The sequence below is a fragment of the Molossus molossus genome, unplaced genomic scaffold (assembly GCF_014108415.1).
Source record: "Molossus molossus isolate mMolMol1 unplaced genomic scaffold, mMolMol1.p scaffold_m16_p_8, whole genome shotgun sequence".
NCBI classification, from domain to species: Eukaryota; Metazoa; Chordata; class Mammalia; order Chiroptera; family Molossidae; genus Molossus; species Molossus molossus.
The window spans coordinates 67,289,560-67,312,277 of NW_023425402.1; the positions used below are offsets into that span (position 1 = coordinate 67,289,560).

Genomic DNA, 22,718 nt, shown 5'->3' on the forward strand with positions numbered 1-22,718 from the left:
GACGTTTGAGGAATCACACAGTTTACTGTGTCCTGTTTTGTTTTACAGCTGCGAGACACTGGCTGAGAGGAAAGAAACTGAAGTAGTAAGCCCTCTACCCTTTCAGATGAAGCCAAATGTTGAGTCTCAAGAGCCACAAAATGTGAACCAATATTTTGACAAAAATGAAGAGAATGTGGTTTTACCAAAGACAACAGGTGAAAGTATAGAGAATAGCTATCCAAGAGTAAACACTACAGAGGGATATATAGATAAAAGATACCTTGATCTTTTGAGGAGAAAACTATCTGTTGGTACTTCAGTATTACCTCAGGATGACAAAATAAAGAAAGTAAGTATTCATAATTTAAGTTAATTTCACATATTGGTAAATGAAGTTACATAAAGTTATCTAAGTATTCTTGATACATAAGTACTTCTTAAGATTGTGGATTGATAACTTACTACCCTCCTCACCGATCTTGGATATTTGAGAGCAGTATTTATTACAGCACTCTGCAGTCCCCAAGTTCAAAAATACCTCTGTGGCATTAGCTTTCTTTTAGAAGCCATTATTTACATTTTTAATTTTTTTTTGAGTAAGCATAAGAAAATAAAGTTTATTCATCATTCTAGTGCTTTTCACTCTTTCTAGTAGTCTGTGTTCTGTAAAAGTAGGTTAAGTTGGCATTTCAGATCAATGCTATTAGAAACTTGTATTCTACTGTTTCCTTTTCCTCTGCTCTTGATCTTTTCTGACATTTTGTTTCATAAACCCAGTATTTTTTTTATTTTACAATTTTGAGTTACGTGTTTATCATTATAAACCATCTTCAATTCTTTGTGGAATGAGGCAGGGTATTAATTTATTTTTATTTTTAGAAATATAGAGGAAAAAATAAATAAGATTTTATGTCATTTCAAAATATGTCGTTCTCATCCTCCCTCATGTTCATTCTTATAGTTACACATACTGCTTTCTGGCAGGCTTACTTTGGTATATTATTTTGCTTCATTTTACTCCTGACTTTGAAGATGTGCTGTAAAATACTAAAATTCTGATAAATTAGAGTTAGGGAACTTTAATGTAGTAGTTTGCCTTCAGCAAACTATGTTATATAGTAATCACTATGATTTTGCCATCTGTTAAATCTACATTTACAACTGTAGTTGAAGTTCATTTAAGTACTAAAGAGTTTGTACTTGTGTACAGACTTTTAGATCTCAACTCAGTTCTGGAGAAGGGACTCTAATTGGTAAAGAGGTGCCATACAAGAAAGCCAGAAGTGCACCTCCTTTACATAAAAGAAAATCCCAGAGTGGAGTATATGCATCAGTTAGGAGCTCGGGCTATGGAAAACCCAGTTCACCATTCAAGACATTTTCTGCTCTTGAAAAGAAGACTTCAAAGGACATGATGAAAAGCAAAAACTTGAGGTCCATTCCTGCCTCAAATCAAGCTAGGAAAAAAGGTAATCATCATATACTCTTTTCATAGTTGAGTTCTATGTATCTACAGTTGACCCTTGAACATGAGTTTGAACTTTGCAGGTCCACTTATATGTGTTTGTTTGTTTTTTTCCAGTAAATACCGTACATGTATTTTCCTTATGGTTTTCTTAATAACATTTTCTTCTCTGTAGCTTACTTTATTATAAGAATACAGTATATAATACATACAACAACAAAATATGTTAATTGTTCATGTTATCAGTAAGTCTTCTGGTCAACAGTAGGCTATTAGTACTTACATTTCGGGGGAGTCAAGTTATATGTGGATTTTCAACTGCATGAAGGGTCAGCACCCCTCACTCCTATATTGTTCAAGGGTCACCTGTAGTGTATTATTTTACTTTCCTTCTCTACTTTTCCTGTTTCCTTCTCCCCTTCCATGAACTTTTTTTATGCATAGAAAAGAATTAACTTTAAGATACATATTCCATTTCTGAAAGATTCAATTTATAGGAGGTTTTTCATCATTACTTCTGGGTTTTCCTGAATGAGACCCAGAAAATATGGGAAGTGAATATAAGATAGGAAAGTCAAACCTCCTCATCTGGATGGCTCTGTAATAGTGTTTACCAGACCAGAGCTATAAATTCAGGATGCAAATGGAAAACTACAAATAAAGGTTGATAGATTATCTAGACATTAGTTCAGAATAGACTTGGAGAGGTAGAATGTTTATCACATATTGCATATTTTTATACATCACAGTGCCTCTGTTATTTCCTAATGTAGTCATTTATACCGACAATTGGAAAGGGTAATTAAAAAAAATTACCTGCAGCTATTAAAAGAAATAGAAATGTTCAGGTCAGACTAACATTTCTGCTGCCTTTGTACTCCAGTGGGAAAGGGAGAGCAATAATAGAGCCAGAAGCATTTTGTCCTTTTCTTTGTGGTTAAATTGAATAGGTGACCAATTTCATCATTGTTATCTGGTGATAGAGAACTATCAGAAGACAACTATCCTCACTGAAAAATACATTTCTAGCTTAAAGTATCTTCCCTTGCCTTTCCCTACAACTATCCATTTCAGGACCACTGTGATTATACAGGCATACCTCATTTTATTGCACTTTGCTTTGTTGAGCTTCACAAAGGTTATGGCTTTTACAAATGAAGGGCAAGACCCTCCATCAGCAAAAAGATTATGACTCACTTGATTGTAATACTCGCTTTATTACGGTGGTCTGGAGTCCAACCCACAATAGCTCTGAGGAATGCCCATATTTAAAATCCTTTAGGCATTAAAGACTCTCTTCTTCTGTCTTTGTGAATGTGTTTTCACTGCAGCCACCTGTGCATATAAGATGGAAAGGCGAGGGCCAGGGCTGATCTGTATCAGAGAGAACAGCAGTAGGGGCTGGTTATTCTGGAGAGACAGGACTATGAGTCTGTTGGATTAACATAAGCATCCTCCTGTTCCTAACCTAGGAACTTCTGATCCCTCCCCTAAGAAGTCTTTTGTGTTACTGTTTTGTGAAACATTTACCTGTGATGTTGTTATCTAACTCAGTTATTAGTAATTAACCATTCATTGGATCTAATATTAAGAAAAGACTCGTGGAATGTTTATTAAATTTTAGAATCATCAAGAAGAGTATGAAAAGTTTTTATTAATGCTTTAAGAATATTCATTTTGTACTTTAGGGAGCAAGAAAATGAAATTTTGTTTTTAATATTATTTACTCTATTAACCCCTAACACTCTTGATGTTTACTTTATCCAAATTTATTAATTTAACAAATATTTTTCAGCACCTACCTTACTCCAGGCACTGGTAGATACACCAGTAAACAAAATAGGGAAGACAAGCTCCCTTCCCCCATTCTGTGGAATTTCTCATCAGATGAGGATAGACATTTAACAGTAAGCATAATTATTAAGTTAGTGATGTTATATGCTGTGGAAAAGAAAAAGTAGAGCAAGAGTGTCAGTGGTGGAGTGCGGCAGGTCCCACTTTTAAACAGGATAGAGTAGGCCTTGAAAAAGAGCTGCTTAAACACAGACTTGTAGGAGGTGAGGGGATTGGCCATGTGGATATTTGGGGGTAGCATATTTCAGAAAAATGAAACAGCCCATGAAAAGGTCCTCAAATAGGGAAGAATGCCTGGCATGTTCAAGGAACAGCATAGAAGCCCCATATGGTTGGGTCAGAGAGAGCAAAAAGGGTGAGCAGTAGGAGATGAGATCAGAGAGTCAAAGAGGCTGGCATATTTAGGTTTTCCTATGGTGTTTCAAGACAGCTCTGAGTGCAAAGGTGAGCCACTGAAAAGTTCTGAGCAAGGGAGTGACCTTCCTGACATCCTTTAAACCAGCGGTTCTCAACCTGTGGGTTGCAACCCCTTTGAGGGTCGAACGACCCTTTCACAGGTCTCCTAAGACCATCGGAAAACACATATTTCCGATGGTCTTAGGAACAGAGACACCGCTCCTCTGTCCATCTCCAGGTGGGTCCGCCCACATGCAGGTACGCCCACATACAGCATGAGGAACTGTATTAAAGGGTCGCCGCATTGGGAAGGTTGAAAACCACTGCAGTTTAAACAGACTTCTCTGGCTGCTGTGTTATAGACCATCTGCATTTATACACATACCATAAGGAGCACAGGAAGAGGCACAGAGACCAGTAGGAAGGTTTTAGGAATCCAGGCTAGAAGTAATGGGGCTTGAACCAGAGTGGTGACAGTGGAAGTGAAGAGAAGTGGTTGGATAAGAGTACATTTAGAGGATAGAACCAAAATTCTAAAGGATTGGTTTGGGGTTAAGAAAGAGGAGTCATGGATGATGCCAATGTTCTTGGCTTAGGAAACAAAGAATAGAGTTCCTGTCCAGCTAGATGAGGGAAGCAGCACTACAGTAGATGTTGGGGGGGAGAGAGGATCAGGAACCTAACTGTTGATCATTTTGAGAAATTTGTTCTACATGCAAGTGGAGATGACAGGGAGGCAGTTAGATATAAAAGTCTAGAGTTCAAGAGGGAGGTGTGGACTGAAGATATCATTTGGGAGATGTTAAATTGTTTTTTTAAGCAGTGAGACTGATGAAGATTATCAAGTGAGTGAGCATAGCTAGAAAAAAGCCAACAAGGCCCGAGCTCTGGGCATGCTAACAATAAGAGGTCAGGGAGAAGAGGAGCAGCTACAAAGAAGACAGTAAGGTTGGAAGAAACCTTAGTATGTGGGATCTAAGTGAAGAAAATGTAGAAAAGAGAATTGATCTGCTCTATCAATTGCTGGTGGGAGATAAAGATGAGGAGGGAGGAGGTCATTAGTAAATTGGGCCAGCAGTGCGTGACTGTAAAGGCAAATTGAGTGGGAACAGAAGTAGAATTGGGTACTTCCAGCTATAGACCACCCTGGGAAAAGGATGTAATAGGCAGGGGGAAATGGGCAGTAGCTGTCATGGAAATGGAGTCAAGAGAAGCTTTTAGCTTTGTTTTTCTTTGTTTTTAATGGGAGAAATGATCGTATAAATTGTAGTGTGTTTGTGCTTCTTGGAAAGATTCAGTAGACAGGAAAAAACTCCTGATGGAGAGGGAGAGAAGAATTACTAGAGCGATATCCTTGAGCAGAGGAGCTGCAGTGGGATCTAGAGTGCACATGGAAGGGCTGGCTTTAGATGGGAACATGAGCCCTTCATCTGGAAGCAGATAGGAAGGGGGAGGCTGAAGGAGGAGTAGAAGTGGTGTGAGAATGTGGATGATTTATTCTGATTGCTTCTGTTTTCTCTGATAAATAAAATGCAATGTTAGCTGGCATTGAGGATGGGCCAGGGGTGTTGGAGGAAAGAAGATGTGAATGAGTTATCCTAGAGGATTAGACCACCAGCAGCAGAAAGAGTCTCCCTGAACTTAGTGATGATGAATTTAAATGGAGACAAGGCAGGGTGTGTGTGTGTGTGTATTTGTGTGTCTATGGCCATGTTTCGATGCATGATTGCAGGTGTTCAGTAGTTGTGTAGCTGAATTTACTAAGGGGAGTTTTTTGCCAAATGAGTACAATGAACTGAGCAAGGACCAAGAAGGTAATGAAGGAATAAAGGACATCAAGGGGTGTGATACAGTCTAAAACAGGTAGAATCAACAAACTCTGGGTCCCAGCAGGGTGGAAGGTAAGAGATGGATTGATAGTAAATGCTTAAGACTAAAATTTGGGAGTGATTAAAACAAAAGACCTAGGGTATCCCTAATGGGAGTGAGTAGCTGAGGTGGAGAGAGGTAAGGAACCAAAAGCCAGGGGTTTGAAAGGATTATTAGTATATTAAAGTTGCTGAGTAAAGACAGAAGTAGTGTCACATAGTAGATGGAAAGAAATGAGGGGAGGTGATGTAGAGGTTGGTTGATGAAGGCAACACTATTTTTAATGGGTAATTTTTATTTTTTCAAAATGTTACAATATTTATGAATACCAAAATAAAAATAAAACACCACTAAAATGTATATGAAAGTACAGTAATAACCTATAGCTGTCTACTTTTATACTGAGCTACTTTTTTTCATTAGACTAGCTATTAGGTATGATTTTTTTATCCATATTTTTATTGATAAAATTGCCCAAATCAATTTTAGTTTTATCCAGAACTGTAATTCCTTTAGGGTGGTTATTTGTCACAGGTTGTGGTTCTCCAAGAAGAAGGCTCTGAGATGGAGATTCGTGTACAGAAAGTCTAGAGAATGCACTTGGTATCAACACTGATTAAGATGAAGAGTAAGCCCAGCGACTGGGGCTTACCCAAGCAAAAGGCTTCTCCTCTCCATGTAACACAGGGCCAGGGATACACAGTTTAGAGCTGGTGCAACGGTGCAAGGAACCAGATCCCTTCTTTGCTGTTGCGAAATCCTTAGTCTGTGTCTTTTGTCTTCATTGTCATAAGATAGTTCTTCAACCTCCTGCCCCTGTCATGAGGATAGGTGAAAGGTGCATGCCAGTTAAATTGTCAACCTCTTAATCAGAAAATGAGTCACTTTCCTGGAAGCCCCATGTAGGAAAAGTTTGCTTTCATCTTATTGGCCAGAACTTGATTGTGTGGCCACCCCCAGTTGCATGGAGTCCAGGGAGATGACTGCTCAGGACAAAATTAGGTTTCCGATAACTCTTGTATTTTTGAGACTAGTCATTTTATTGTCATGAAAAGAATAGTGTTTCATTATTTAAATAAAAAATACAGAAAAGTAAAAAGAAGAAAGCAATAATTTAGCCAGAAACAGCTGGTCCATGCTTCTCACTATGTGTGTACTTCAAGATGGAAGTATGAGTAGATAGGGAAAGAGGCAGACTTATGGATAAATGGACAAAACATTTTATAAAAATAAGATCACATTTTACAAGTTTTGTGTATTTTTTAATTTTTTAATTTTATAAACATTAATTTGTTGTTCCCCTTATTTATGCATTCATTGGTTGTTTCTTGTATGTGCTCTGACCAGGGATTGATAACTGCATTTTAAAATTTTATACATTATGCCCTGGCTGGTTTGGCTCAGCGGTTAGAGCGTCGGCCTGCGGTCCTGAGAGACCCGGGTTTGGTTCCCGCTAAAGGCGCGTACCTCGGTTGCAGTTTGTCCCCGGCCCTGGACGGTTGTGCGGGTGGCAACCACTCGATGTGTTCCTTTCACGTCGATGTTTCTCTCTCTCTCTCTGTTCCTCTCTCCCCCTCCCACTCTACCTGAACAAAAAAAGGAAAAATGTCCTCAGGTGAGGATAAAAAAAAAAAAAAAAAAAATGTTATACATTATTAGTTTTCTGTTCTATCAAATATAAGTAAAACTCTTACAATCCCCTACTTGCATGCCTCCTTCCCATCTTTGTTGGTTTAATTTTTACTTGTTGAAGATATATTTATTACCTTCTCTCCTACATCTATAATTTCCCTCAGCTTTTGAATTTAGATCTTGGTTTTGATTATTGAGGAGATTGAATGCTTTTTACTAGTCATAGCTTCTCCATTCTGGAATTATTTTGATTTGTTTCTTATTCGACTGAATTTTCATAATCCGTTGTTTCTTCAAGAAGGCCTCATGGGTTCCAAATTATGTAATTTTTTCATTTTTGAATTTTATATCTAAGTAAATTCTTTCATGTATAAAGGGAGAAAATACTATCCATGTATCATTATTGAAAAGAATTACTTAGCAACATCAAAATTAAGAACTTAGGAAGGGAAAATTCTGGTGTGAAAGCAGTGACTGACTGCAGCTTGAACAAGATCCACCTGCCACTCTTGGCCGCCCTGTCCCATGTTTACTGAGTGTTCGCTCAGAACCTGTAGTGTTTGAATATGGACCTCAAGATCTCTTGTAGGAATTTCCCTAATTATTTTTATTACCTGGTTTTATTGGCCTTAGAATTATTTCTACTGTTTGGGGTTTACAACGTACCTTAAAAGCTGAAAATGTGACCAGAATATACAGTAATCACATTTTTTAATTAACTATATATTATCAGGGTATTAGAACAGTATTATAATTGTATCTTTTAAAATCAGCTTTGACTAGCTGTTATAAAGTTTCAATGCAATTTATATTATTCCATTGTTACTACAATATCTTGATACACACTATTTATAAAAAGTATGCTTTGAAAGCACACTTAATTTTTTTTTTTTTATAGTATGTCTTACTGATTTTTTTAGAGAGAGAAAGAGAAGCTGCCTTCTGCATGCCCCCCACTGAGGATGGAGCCCACAACCCAGACATGTGCCCTGACCAGGAATCGAACCGGGACCTCTCAGTTCATGGGATGATGCTCAATCCACTGAGCCACACTGTCTGGGGGAAAGCACACTTAATTTTAACTGTAGTGCTTCATAAAGTTATCAGCTGCTCTTTGATTCATTGTTTAAATATTCTTGTTATTACTATGAGCTTTTAAAATAATTATTTAAAAGTAGCAAAGCCTAAAATTATCCCAGTCCACATTCTCACATTTATTTGGCTCCATTTGTCATTTGACATGAATCTGAGATCCAGTAGCCTTCTGTGTCAAAATGAGTAGAATGTTGATTATGGGCAGCAGTTCTGAGTTCAGTGTTATACATCAGCCTCTTTAAGATCCTCCTTTATCTTATTGTTACATAATTGCTGAATACTCATTCAACATTGTTTGCATTTGTGGTGTTTTTATCTACTGCCAACAATATTTAGAAATCTTATCTGAAACAAAACTCATCAAGCCTGCAGCATTGGGTAAACCAGCTCCCAGAACTGAAAGGTGCCTGGCTCCTCCTAAGAAGTCTGAAGGCCCTGCAGAAACCGGTTCCTGTGTTCAGCTGCAGAATGTAGGTATTACATTTCAAAGCAATATTCATAATGCTTTTATGCTCAAAAATCATCAAAACCAAACTATAAATAATGAAATATTTGACATTTATTTTGCTTCAAGTGTTCACTCTTACTGAACTCGTATTGATTTTCTTATTTAGTAGAACATTGTTAACCTTGTCACTATTCTTTGTGGTTTTTCTTTTATTATTTTTTTTTCAAATCACTTGTCTTTGAATCTTATATGTAAATCTGTAATGAAGTTATGCTTTTCCTTAAAAGGATTCTTCAGGATACTGTGATGGGAACATGGACACAGAGTTAATTATGTTTAAAAGAGTTCAGGAAGCAGAGGAAAAATGGAGGGGTGCACAGGCCTTAATTGAGCAAATTAAAGTCACATTCTCAGAAAAAGAGAGAGAGCTGGAAAATAAGATGGAGGAACTAAAGAGACAACAGGAAAAGGAACTCTTCAAATTGAGTCAGGACAATTATATTCTTCAAGCCAAGGTACTAGACACATTGTCCTATTTTTCTTTTATATTAATTCAAAAAGAACTTGTACTCCATGCTAAACACATTGTCATCTTTTGTTCTTGGGCTGTCTGACTTGTGCATCTGCTGTATAAAATGTGAGCGTGGTTTCTGAAGGAGTGTCACCTTCACACGAGTCCAATTCCAACCCCATGGGGGGAAAATAACAAATTATATTAGCTCCTTTTGGTGCTTTTCTTCTGTTAGCAGTTCTTTTTTAAAATAAATCCCTTAGTTCACTGTGACCTTCAAAGAAGATAGTTCAGAAAGAACTGCTAAGGAAGGTCAAGATTAAGAGAATGACACTGTAGCATTTCTGAGTTACTTCCATTTCAGAACCATCAGCACAAAACAACACTGTAATGATTTAACTGTAGTTGGTGTTTTGTTAATTCCAGCATGGTTCTTACTTCAGCATTTCTGTTCCTAAATAAAACAATTTCTGCATTTTCTCAAGTTAAATAGCTTTGGAGAAACAAACAAAAAACAAAAGTTGTTACATTTTGGAGAAACCGCTGATCCTGTCACTGAAGAAAAACTGAAGCAAATCCAAAAAGAAATACAAGAACAAGAGACACTTCTTCAAGGATACCAACAGGTATGGTGATTCTTCAGCACATAGTGAGGTTGTTCTTGAGATCCTTTGATTATAAGGCATAGTAAAATATGTATGTGCTCATTTAACAAGTAATGAGAATTCTGGCAAATATGAGGAAGTGATAATTTAACTAGTCTGCCCAATTCTGGTGGACTGAATTAGAGTGGTTAAGAGCATGGGTTCTGGATTCAAAGAATCTGGTTTTAGACTTAGCTCTACCACCTGCCGTGCAGCCTTGGGCAAATGACTTCATCTTAGCCAATTTTCTCATCTATGACATGGGGATGATAATAATAGTACCTGTCTCATAAGGGGGCTTTGAAATTAAAATAAGACATTGCAAACTAACCTCTTAGTGCCTGACACAGTAACCAATCAATGTATGTTGCCTGTTATTTTTTTAATCACCATGTTCCTTAAAAACTTGCCTATTTTATGCCCTGCTTGGTTTGGCTCAGCGGTTAGAGTGTCGGCCTGCGGACCAGAAAGACCTGGGTTCGGTTCCCGCTATGGGCATGTACCTCGGTTGCAGTTTGTCCTCCAGCCTCTGGTTGGGGTTGTGTGGGTGGCAACCAGTAGATGTGCCTTTCTCACACCGATGTTTCTCTCTCTCTCTTCCCCCACCTCTCCCTCCTGCTCTATGCAAAAGTGTCCTCGGGTGAGGATTAAAAAAAAAAAAAAAAAACTTGCCTATTTTTCCATAATGCTTTTCAGTAGATAATATTGAATAGTTTTGTTATTATATTGAAAAATATGAATCTGAAATCAATGGAGAGTGAAACGTTTCTTAATAAAATGGAAGGAAATTTGTGTGCCCTACGGAAGGCAAATATTTGTGATATGTGATGGAATCTTGGTGATGTTGACCTGATAGTCAACCAGGACAGGTTTACTGATCTCCAGCATGAGATTTCATCTTAGTTTCTTCCCTCCTAATCCCTCACCTCTTTTTTTTTTTTTAACTTTCCTTCCCTTCTCCTTCTGTCTTACTACCTTTTTCTCTTTTGACAACTGTAGTCTAAACATTGAGCCTACCAATAACAAGCATTGTTATCCAGGGACATCCCAAAGAAAGGAAGCATGACCACATCAGAGATTACAACATTCACTATAAATGAAATAGCACTGATTTTGCAGGACATACTGCTCTTGAGTTAGACCCTTCTGAAACTTACTGTCCAGAGCATGGGTTTTCAGGAGGATTTCATAGACTTGTAAGTTTGCCAACCACCCCTCCCACAAATATAACACAGAATTTATGTATCTAATAATGTATTTATGTATTTTTCTGAATTTCATTAATTCTGAAGATATTTAAACACAGTCAGACTGCCAGGCACTGGGCCAGACTTGGTGAGATAGATCCTAGTTTCCATTAGATCCTCAAAGGTCCTTAGTGTTCATCAGATGCCTAATTTTACAGAGGTTAATAAGCCAGAGCACCTAAGCATGGATTGGTACTTTCTCCCTCTGATTTCCCTTTTAGCTCAAGCCTAGTGGTGAACTGGGTCTACTCTCTGCCTTGTCCTGATCTTTCAGAAACACCCAAGTCTGTAATTCCCTGATCACAGAAAGTTCAGAAACAAGCATGGACACTCATTGTTGCTACATCAAATTAACCTCACCAAGGACAAAAACAGAAAAGAGAGGATGCAAACAGCCCCTGGAGCGCAAGTTGGATGCATTTATTCCTGCAGTCACTCACCCGTTTACTCTGAAATGCTGACATGAGGTGTTTTGGGAATTTTTGCAACTTTTTTTTTCTTACCTGAGGACATTTTTTTGCATTTATTTTCAGATAGATAGAGAGGGGGGAAGAGAGAGAAACGTCAATAGGAGAGAGACACATCAACTGGTCGCTACCCACACGACCCCAACGGGGGCCAGGGACAAACTGAAACCGAGGTACGTGCCCCTAGCGGGAACCAAACCTGGGACACTCTGGTCCACGGGCCGACACTCTAACCACTGAGCCAAACCAGCCAGGGCAAATTTTTCAACTTTTTTTTCTTTAATCATTTTAGAAAGAACTGTTTTCGAATAAATTTTCTTCTGTGATAATATAAAGAATTTTCAAAAGATTTTGCTTACTCAAAAGCGGAAGAAATTTTTAAAAAACTTAAAAATGCTTAAAGGCTGTATCTGTTACAAGTATATATACTTATGTAAATACTACTTTTGACTAAAGTGTAATTTTCTATTTATAAAAAGGAAAACGAAAGATTGTATAATCAAGTGAAAGATCTCCAAGAACAAAACAAGAAAAATGAGGAGCGAATGTTCAAGGAAAACCAGAGTTTATTCAGTGAGTTAGCTTCCTTAAAGTAAGTCCTTTTTAATTTCTTAAAATCAGATATACTTAGACTGTTTTTAAACATGTTATTGTTAGATTAATACATTTAGTTATACTTAGAAATGAAAAATGTGTACACTGATTTAGTTTTGTAACTTTTGTATTTTTATATTTTAGAAAGAGAGGAAGGGCCCTGGCCAGTTTGGCTCAGCGGTTAGAGCGTCGGCCTGCGGTCCTGAGAGACCCGGGTTCGGTTCCCGCTAAGGGCACGTACCTCCGTTGCAGTTTGTCCCCGGCCCTGGTTGGTTGTGCGGGTGGCAGCCACTCGGTGTGTCCCTTTCACATCGATGTTTCTCTCTCTCTGTTCCTCTCTCTCCCTCCCACTCTACCTGAACAAAGAATGGAAAAATGTCCTCGGGTGAGGATAAAAAAATAAAAAATTAAAAAAAATAAAAAAAAGAAAGAGAGGAAGGGAGAGAGAGATAGAAACATGGATGGGATGCCTTATGCACACCCCCTACTGGGGATCGAGCCTGCAACCCAGGCATGTGCCCTGACCAGGAATTGAACCTGGACCTCTCAGTCCATGGGACGATGCTCAATCCAATGAGTCACACCAACTGGGCTGTATTTTTATTATTTAATAGGTTTTTTTGTTGTTAGATGAGTAATACATACTATATTTATATTTGAGTTTGAGATTAATTTCAGAAAACTGAACATATAATATTCCTCTTGATCGATAATTAAGCCTAAGATGCTTATGTAATTATATTAGTAATAATGCCTTTCATAATAATGGTAAAAAAAAAAAAATCATATGGTGTCACTTACTGTCTTAAGTCAGGTTTCATACAAGTAAAATCTAAGATGGGGATCTTTGTGGAGGTGATTTTCTAGAGGATAACTCAGGAGAAAAGGAGCAAGAGAAGCAAGATGAGGGGTTGGTAGGGGGAGGGAAGAATGTGCTCTCAGCTGAGACTGGCTTCATTCTGCTCTCACCAGGGATCTCGGGAGAAGAGATTGCATCCTGTAGTTGGTCCCCACTTGAGGCAAGAGAGGGCAGCCTTTTGTACCCTCAAGCTAGTCTGTCATTGGCTGAAATGTGTCCCTGGAAGCAGTTGAGGGATGTCGTCTGGGCCAAGGGGAGGAGTTGCTGTTTGCCTGAGGCATTTCTCCAGAGGAGAACCTTGAGTTACCAACCAGCACTCACTATGGTGAGCTGATGGAGTAAAAGCACCTACTTAGGAATCATATTTCAGGTCTTTGGGATATTACTACATCCAGCTTTAACATATTAAGTGAAAAAGCTGAACCCATAAACATGGGCATGCTGGGATACTTTCTACTTTTAGGAAATGACTACCCGTTTTACCTCATTTCACATAAACACCTAATTACTCAGGGCTTTATCATACGAAGCTTCTTTGGCTGTGAATGTCATAAGTGCTATATTTATTCATAATTCTTTCTCCTTTTTTTTTGCTCTTGTTAGATAATCTAGGGTATAAGAGGCAGGGCTGCTGTTACTCATACTGATCTTTCATGCAAAATAGAAAAAGGTACACCTTGTAGCAGACAAAGCTAGAAGGTACACAGGTTGGCAAGCAAGGGTACTTTTTTGTAAATTGGGGGGGGGGGGAATGCTCCTTTTTCCTGGTAAGTGTGACCCCAGCCCAAGGGTAATAATCTGCACAGTCCTGACACATGAATGCATTTATATCTGCTTTCTTCCCAAATGTTTCAATAAAGTATTTTAAAATACTGTTATCTTATACTGACTGACTTTTTAAAGAGAGCTATTCCAGGACCTAAAACTGAAACTCTAAATGAACTTTCATGATAAAATAAATGGTTTCTTTAGTATATTAGGATTAGATAAGTATATATGGATTCTTAAGCTCTTTATATAATATCTCTGGTTATATTAGTTTCCATGTGATGATTGGCAATTTCTTTTTCTCAGAAAGGAGTTTAGGGATGTGACAAGGAGTATACAACACCACAGCAAATGCAGAGCCCATCTTTCTGGAACATTGATTTTTCTTCTCTGAGAACTGAAAGGAAATATTTATATAGTTCTGTTATTTAATTACATATTAACTAAACCAGTACTCTTAGGGTTTCAGTTCCTTTAGAGTTAACATAACCATTTTCCTTAAAGTATATTTCCCTTTAAGAAGCTTTTTATTTTTTTGCCCTGGCCGGTTTGGCTCAGTGGTTAGAGCGTCGGCCTGCGGTCCTGAGAGACCCGGGTTCGGTTCCCGCTAAGGGCACGTATCTCGGTTGCAGTTTGTCCCCGGCCCTGGTTGGTTGTGTGGGTGGCAGCCACTCGATGTGTTCCTTTCACATCGATGTTTCTCTCTCTCTCTCTGTTCCTCTCTCTCCCTCCCACTCTACCTGAACAAAAAATGGAAAAATGTCCTCGGGTGAGGATTAAAAAAAAAAGAAGCATTTTATTTTTTAGATTAAACAAACTTTTATCTTCAGTGACTCTCACAGTTGCATCATCCATTACAGCTTTTAATTTTTAAAAACAATATTTTGCATAGAAAATACTGCCTTATAAAAAAAATATTTTTATTTTCAAAATCAGAGAACAGATGCAAAAAAACCGTTTTCTATCTCAAGTAGTTGAAGATTCAGAGCCCACCAGAAACCAGAATTTTACAGATCTGTTAATAGAACTCCGAGCAGCACAGGTAAGTTGCACAAGAATTTTAACTATTAACAATAAAGATTATTATAAAAAAAAGTTGTATATGTGTAAAACATCTGCTTTTATAATTTATGAATAAATAAGATCCTTTTATAAATTTCATACCATTTAAAAATATCAACGATTAGCATTTTCTATGTGACCTTAATGTAGAGGAGACAATGTAATGCTGGTTTGAGATGGCATCCTCTTTATAACACAACTTCTCTTCAGGCATTGATTATATGGAGCCGCATCAGAGGCATAACCTTATTTAGGGTGCACATATATTATTTCAAACACATTCCTCATAGAGAATGTGCAGCTAAAATAGGAAAATAATTTGAAGATGATTGTTCACCTTAAACTTGGAATTGGCTTTTTACCTGTCTTCCTAAGTGGACTGTGCATTTCTGGGGGATGCAGAGACTGTATCTAACACAATGTAAAATGCTATAGCTACTCCATAAGTTTTCTTTATTATTAACTATATTATAAAGACTATGGCCTATGTCTGACCAGTGTGGCACAGTGGTTGAGCATCGACCCATGCACCAAAAGGTCACCAGTTAACCATGGTCACCAGGTTGTGGGCCCAATCCCCAGTGGGGGACATCCAGGAGGTAGCCAGTCGATGTTCTCTCTCTCTCTAAAAATCAATAAAGGAAAAAAGATTTATTTAAAGAATATGGCCTAGAATTTTCTAGACCAATATTTATCAATGGGAGACATTTGGGACAGGTTAATTCTATTTTAAGCAAAATAATGTCATGTTTTGCATAATTGTTGTAATCCCTGTCCCCAGTGCACCCACCAGCCATTGTAACCATCTGAACCACTGCCACATTTCCAAACATCCCTTGTGAGAAGGCAGTTAATTCTCCCCACTCCCTTCCCTTAAGAACCATGGCACTAAACTAAAAAGCCCCTCCCCTCTATTTGAATGATTATGTAAACTAGAAAAATTTCAATGTCATAACCACTTTTTAATTAGAAATTTATTATATAAACTAAAGTGAGGTTAAGGTTACATAGAAATTTAAACGTGCCATAATAGTTTAATAAATGATGTTTAACAGGTTTTTGTACTATATAAAATGCAGCTTTAAATATGAATCCATTAGAGTACTTTCTTCAGATGCATGTATGTTCAGAATAACCATTAGATACTAGGTATATATGTAGGAAGAAAGAATCAATGATTGGACAGCAACCCCCACTCTCCTTTACTAGTGGGCCTCAACATTAGCAAAAGAGAATTAATATTGCAGTATTTTACAGAGGTGTGGAAAAACACAGTAAGGCTTCAAGCATAGCATTAGCTTCATTTGAAGGCTATTAGTGATCTTTCAAAGATGCTGTTTTGAACACTGACAAATAGGAAATAAACTGTCACTAAAAGTACTGGAAAAGTGCTGGATAAAATATAATAAACATCTTGTAAATGCATAACCAAGCTCTCAAGAAAGTAAGGAAAATCTCTAGGGGTCAGAAATGAACAGGGATAAAAACCTAGCAGTAAGCATCTGCTCCTGTGCCACCAGCTCAGTAACCACGGGGCTTGAGCTTTAACAGCAAAGTGGAGACAAGATACCAGGGCTTCACAGAGCCACATTCTTCAGTGGAACAGTGCACTAGGAGAAAATCCACCCACCTTCAAAAGGGGCTGAGATGTCAAGTAAGCTTTTCTGTCTTAAGGTGATCTCTAGATAGGGAAAGGGGGAAAGTCTTAATCTGCTCGATACTGTGCTTTCCTGGTTGTTCAATATAAATGTCATTTCTTCTGCTCTCATTTGTGTTTCAGTATTTGAATTGACATTACCTGCAGGGGATGGTCATGCTTAAACAGCAAAACAATAAACTGTTGTCCCGAGTCAGTGATGACCTCTAGTGTGTCTAGAAGAAACAAATGCAAAACAACTCTTAGAGGTATACACCCTTAACTGAACTCACACAATATTCCTACAGATAAAATCCTGCTGACATGATAATCCCAATGCAAAATGACAAAGTCCAGAAAAACAATCCACCGTGAGCAGGCATTGTACAATTAATAAACAGCAAAATTAGCGCCCCAATAGAATTACTGAATAGACTACAAAATAAATAGACTTTAAATATACAAAATAAATGAGAAAAGAAAACAGACTAGGCAAATTCAGAATAAAATAAACAACTCTGGAAATAAAATATATTCCTAGAAACTAAAAAATAAGTGAAAAGTTAAATAGATAATCATATACAACTGAGGACAACAATAGTAAACTAGATGATCTATCTAAGGAAGTTAGAGTGAGACAGAAAAATAATAGAGAAATGTTGAAAATATCATAAATATGAGATGCTAGAGTATTTAAATAGTTTTAAAAGGTAATGACAAAATTTTCTAGAAATTATAAGAGATGAATTCTCAAATTCAGGAAGCACAGCGAGTCCTGCTTAGGATGAATAAGTAAAAAATCTACATCTAAGCCCATCATGGTGAAACTACCAAAGGCAGAGAAAATTTGAAAGAAAAAGTGTGAGTTTAAGGTAAAAATTAGTAAAAATTCTTCGGGGATTTATTTGTGCAAATACTGAAAGACTGGATGTAAATGTACCTTTATTTTTATTTCTTTTGATATTCTGTGTTTAAATAGTTTTAGAGTAAAAATTATTCATACTGGGATAAATCTGTACTATAATAATATCCGTATCAAGTATACTTGTGTACAGTCTAATTTGTACCTTAAAAAGTAATACTATACCGTACATGAGAATAAACTCAAAATGAATAAAAGACTTAAACGTAACTCGTGAATCCATAAAAATTCTAGAAGAAAATGCAGGCAACAAAATTTCAGACATCATACGAAGCAGAATTTTCACTGATACATCACCTAAGGCAACAGAAACAAAGGAAAAAATGAACACAGGGGACTACATCAAACTGAAAAGCTTCTGCACAACAAAAGAAACAACCATCAAAATGGAAAGGGATCCTACTATGTGGAAGACCATAATCGCCAATGATGCATCAGATAAGGATTAATATCTAAATATATAGAGTGCTTATAAAACTCAACCATAGGAAGACAAAGAACCCAATTAAGAAATGGGCAGAGGAGCTAAATAGACACCTCTCCAAAAAGGACATACAAATGACCAAGAGACATATGAAGAAATGCTCAACATCACTAATCATCAGAGAGATGCAAATTAAAACAATAATGAGGTATCACCTCATACCTGTCAGAATGGCCGCCATCAACAAACCATCAAACAACAAGTGCTGGAGAGGGTGTGGAGAAAAGGGGACTCTAGTACACTGCTGGTGGGAATGCAGACTGGTGCAGCCACTATGGAAAACAATATGATGTTATCTCAAAAAATTAAAAATTGAACTGCCATTTGACCCAGTGAGTGATTCTACTTCTAGGAATATACCCTAAGAAACCTGAAACACCAGTCAGAAAAAATATATGTACCCCTATGTTCATAGCAGCACTATTTACAATAACTAAGATCTGTAAACAACCTAAGTGTCCATCAGTAGATAAGTGGATAAAAAAGCTGTGGTACATGTACACAATGGACTACTATGCAGCTGTAAGAAAGAAAGATATCTTATCCTTTGAGATGGTATGGAAGGACCTGGAGAGTATTATGCTAAGCGAAACAAGCCAAGCAGAGAAAGGCAAATATCACAAGATCTCACTTATTTGTGGAATATAATGAACTAAACAAACTGATGAACTAAATTGACCCAGAGACATAGAGGTGGGGTACAGACTGACAAGCCTCAGAGAAGGAGGTTTGGGGGGGAAAGAGATAAACCACAGAATTTACATGCATGTATGCATGACCAATGGACATAGACAACAAAGCTGGGGATAGGATGGGGGTGTGGGGAGGAGGGTGTCAATGGGGGGAAAAGGAGAAACATCTGTAACAAAAACAAATGATTTAAAAAAAAGACTAATTGGTTTAGTCTTAAAATGTGAGTTGGTTCTTTATAAATTATGGATAGACACATACTAAAAACAAAGATCCTGAGCCCTTTCCTTTTGGTATCCTGGGGTGGGGAGAAGAATGAAGCTGACCACAAGTCATTCATTCCGTCAGCCTTTATCAGACACTTGCCAGGTGCCAGGTTACTCACACTGGCATTGGAAAAATAGTGGATCAAACAGGACAGGCATGGACCTTATTCACTAGGAACATATATTCTAGTGGAAAAGACAGACAATAAGTAAAGCAATTAAATAATTGCACATGGTGGTAAGTTCTTTGAAGAAAATAAATGTAGAAAATAATGGTGGGCAGGGTAGGGAAGGCAGTATTCAATAGTGTGGTCAAGAAGGCACTCTGAGAAAGTGATGTCTGAGTTGAGAGCTAAAGAGAGGCAGCAGCTAACCTGGAAGATCCATCCTTCTAGCCTCGGGGAAAGCACAAGCCCTGAATCAGAAATGGGCTTGTTCCTTTCCAGAAGCAGAAGCCTCTGAGGCAGAAGGGGGTGAGTAAGGGCAAGAGTGGTGGAAGGTAATGTCAGGGAGGCAGGCACAGGCCCTCTCTGAATGTCAGCACAGTAACTTACCATGGAGGAAAGGTACTTGCCAGCCAAAAGCCCTGTGCCCATAGGATTGACATGGACATAATGGCCTTCTTAGCAGTGGGAAGTCTCAGTCCCTGGGCAGATGCAAAAATAAAGTGGACATCCATTTAAGCAGTAATTGCATGTTTGAACTCAAGATGTTTCAAGTTCCTTTGAATTCTAAAATTCTATAATGCCATCAGGTAGGAACTGCTAGAGGACATTTCTAGATTAGTTGAACTAATTAAACAAAAAGTATTTGTAGAAAGATACCTGGGCATTCAAAAACGAAGAAATTCAGTGCTCTCCTGAGAAGACATCTACAGAAAATGAAACAGTGGAATGATGCAGTTAAGTCTGTGATGCAAAGAGGAACCAACATCATGTAATACTTTATGAATGGATTGTTTTCTTACTAAGACTGGATTTTAGATTGTAAGGTAGTATAATACAGAATTTGTAAGAATTTTTATTTTGAAATGTAACTATACCAAGTATACTACCATGAATCCAAGAGTTTCTTCGGCAGTTAGGAGTTCAGCTCAATGTACATTTATTGAGTGTCTGCCATGTGCTTACCCCCATAAAGTAAACAGGTAGTAGTAAATCAGGCTTGGTCCCCATTGAGCTTTCAGCTTAATAAAGAGAAAAGGCATGTACACAAATCAGTGTCCTTTGAAACAGAAAGTTTAAAAAATGCTATACTGGAGATACGGTGAAAGTTCGTAGGGGACCACAAAGGAAGGGCTGATCAGGAATAGCCTGAACTAAGCTCTCAAGGATAAGCATGATTTTGTCAACCAGCAGAACAGGAGCCATTGAGAGTAGTGTGGACTGTAGGGCATACTGAGAATTCATTCAACACTTTTTTGATGGTCCATGCATTTTTTTATGCATTTATGATAGCTATAAAGGTTAGGAAAATAAAATTCTGCTTTCAAGTAAATATATAATGTCAAGTGGTGATGAGTATTGTGAGAAGGAAATAAGGCAATATACCTGGGGGCTGGGACGGGGTTGCTGTTTTAGAAAGAGTGATCAGGACAAGTCTTCCTGGGCTTTATTTGAGCTGAAATTCTGAAGAAGTGAAGAAGCAAGCCACTAGCTATCTGGGGGCAGAGTGCTGTGGCCAAAGAAAATAGTAACTGCAAACATTGGGGTAGGAGTGTGCTGGGCATGGTCAGAGAACTAGGAGGTCTCTGCAGCTAGAGTGGAGTCAGAGAGGGAAGATATGTAGCAGATGCAGTCAGAGGCAGAGGGCAAGGCTGGGTTATTGACACTGAAGGTTATGTAGGGACTTGGGGTCCTTGGAGGTTGGGAGCCACCAGAGCTTTTCAAACAGGAATGATATTAACTGACTCTTTGAAGCGATTCCTCTGACTGCTGTGAGAATAGACTGTAGGTGCTGTGGGTGGAAAAGGCAGGCTAATTAGGAGGTTATTGCAATATCCAGAAGTTAGAACAGTAGATTAGAAGCTCTTTCAGGCTATGCCGAGTTAGATGATTAGAAATGATTCTAGTAGGCTGTGGGGAGCTATTAATATTTGGGGGTTGATTATATCAGAGCTAAAATTAAGGAAAAATAAATAAGTAGTATTTATGATGGATTGTGTGAAAGAAGCTATGCTAGAACTTATGGTTTAAAAATAATTTGCTTTTGTATTTTTATGAATATCAAGAAAGAAAAAAGCAGTTTATTGGAAGACATCAAAAGACTAAAGCAAGACAAACAAGCTCTTGAAGTAGACTTGGAAAAAATGAAGAAAGAAAGAGACCAAGCCAAAGATCAGATTGCTTATGTCACAGGTAAAACACTGAACTAAAACAGTTTATACTCATAACTATTTAATAATGACGTTAAGTAATAGCAATTGGACAGAATAATCAAAATGCTATTCCTTGACATATGTTATATTAGAAACTTTTTTTTAATTAGTAATAGGTATGTGCATCTGATTGGTTTTATTGGGGATAATTGTAAGATCAAAGAAAATCAAGGATTCTCTTGAATTTGTGGCATTTTATATTTAGTTGTTTACACGTCTATCATCACAGCTAGATTGTGACCTTCCTGAGGACATGGTCTGTTTTTTTTATTCCTGGGTCTAAAACATAGGCTCTCAAGTATTTGCCAAAAGAACAAATAAATGTACTATGTTTGTAGAAAACAAAAGGATAAATATGGCATTCCCCACTGGGGAAAACAGAGAGTAAGAGAATACGAAAGTTTAATATAAAAAAAAATTACAAATTAACATGAGACAGGGTGCTCAATAAGGGTCTCAGGGAGGAGTGGCATTTGATCTGGGTCCTGGCAGGTGGTAAGTGAAAGAAGGGAGGGATGCTTGCTGTTCCGTTGTGTTTCACGAGCTTGTTAATGAGTGCACCTGCGGATTGGATGGCAGAACATAGGGCCAGAAAGGTAGATCAGAAGTTCTTGTTTGCCAAAGTAAAGATTTTTTCCTCTGTGATATTATGATCTTCAGTTTAAGATATGTACACTAAAATCCACTTACCTGTTTATAAGAAAATTATATTTACTTTCCTCATCTGTAAAAATAGAATAATAAGAATAGTACTGATAAGTTGTGTTCAATAAAATCATGCTTGGTAAGCACCTACTAATGTTTGCTATTGTTACTTTTTAATATAATTATAGGAATGCTTTATTTTTATTATATCTTGAATTCAATATTTATTTTTCCATGGAAACAAGTTTACTTTTATAATGAAAATCAGTGGGAAAACAATTGATGTATCAAAAATTTCTACATAGCTAACTTTGTTATGAGTTTGAGGATTTAGATTGTAAACACAATCTTCATCTCCCATTACTAATAATAAGTTAAACTAGATACTACCTTGCATACATCAGTTGTTTTTTTGCCTCTTATTTTTTCATAATGCTTTCATTAGATAGGTATTTTTTTCATTTAAAATCTTTTCATTTCATATTTTAAAAAATGACAATCAGTTATTGAGTTACTTTATGCCCCCCTATAGGTGAAAAATTATATGAAATAAAAATTTTAGAAGAAACACACAAACAAGAAATCAGTCGTCTGCAAAAAAGATTACAGTGGTATGCAGAAAATCAGGAACTTCTGGATAAAGATGCTGTTCGACTTAAAGAAGCAAATGAAGAAATTGAGAGGCTCAAACTTGAGGTAATAGATCCTTACAGAATGTATTTCTGTAGGTCAACCCTATTAAATTCAATAGCTTTTCTTAGCTTTGTGTTATTGAACCAATACTCTAAATTAAAATACCTGGTTT

General features: G+C 37.3%; 1 protein-coding gene across 1 annotated transcript in view; it reads left to right on the top strand.

Annotated features, from left to right (window-relative positions):
• CEP162 (centrosomal protein 162) overlaps positions 1-22,718 on the top strand; it is an 83,078-nt gene that overhangs the window by 30,806 nt on the left and 29,554 nt on the right. The window contains exons 12-20 of the mRNA XM_036249163.1: positions 49-331; positions 1,193-1,451; positions 8,630-8,763; positions 9,029-9,256; positions 9,738-9,878; positions 12,090-12,202; positions 14,768-14,873; positions 21,122-21,248; positions 22,446-22,609. Of these exons, the coding sequence (XP_036105056.1) occupies positions 49-331; positions 1,193-1,451; positions 8,630-8,763; positions 9,029-9,256; positions 9,738-9,878; positions 12,090-12,202; positions 14,768-14,873; positions 21,122-21,248; positions 22,446-22,609 (1,555 nt within the window). The remainder of the gene's footprint in view (positions 1-48; positions 332-1,192; positions 1,452-8,629; positions 8,764-9,028; positions 9,257-9,737; positions 9,879-12,089; positions 12,203-14,767; positions 14,874-21,121; positions 21,249-22,445; positions 22,610-22,718) is intronic.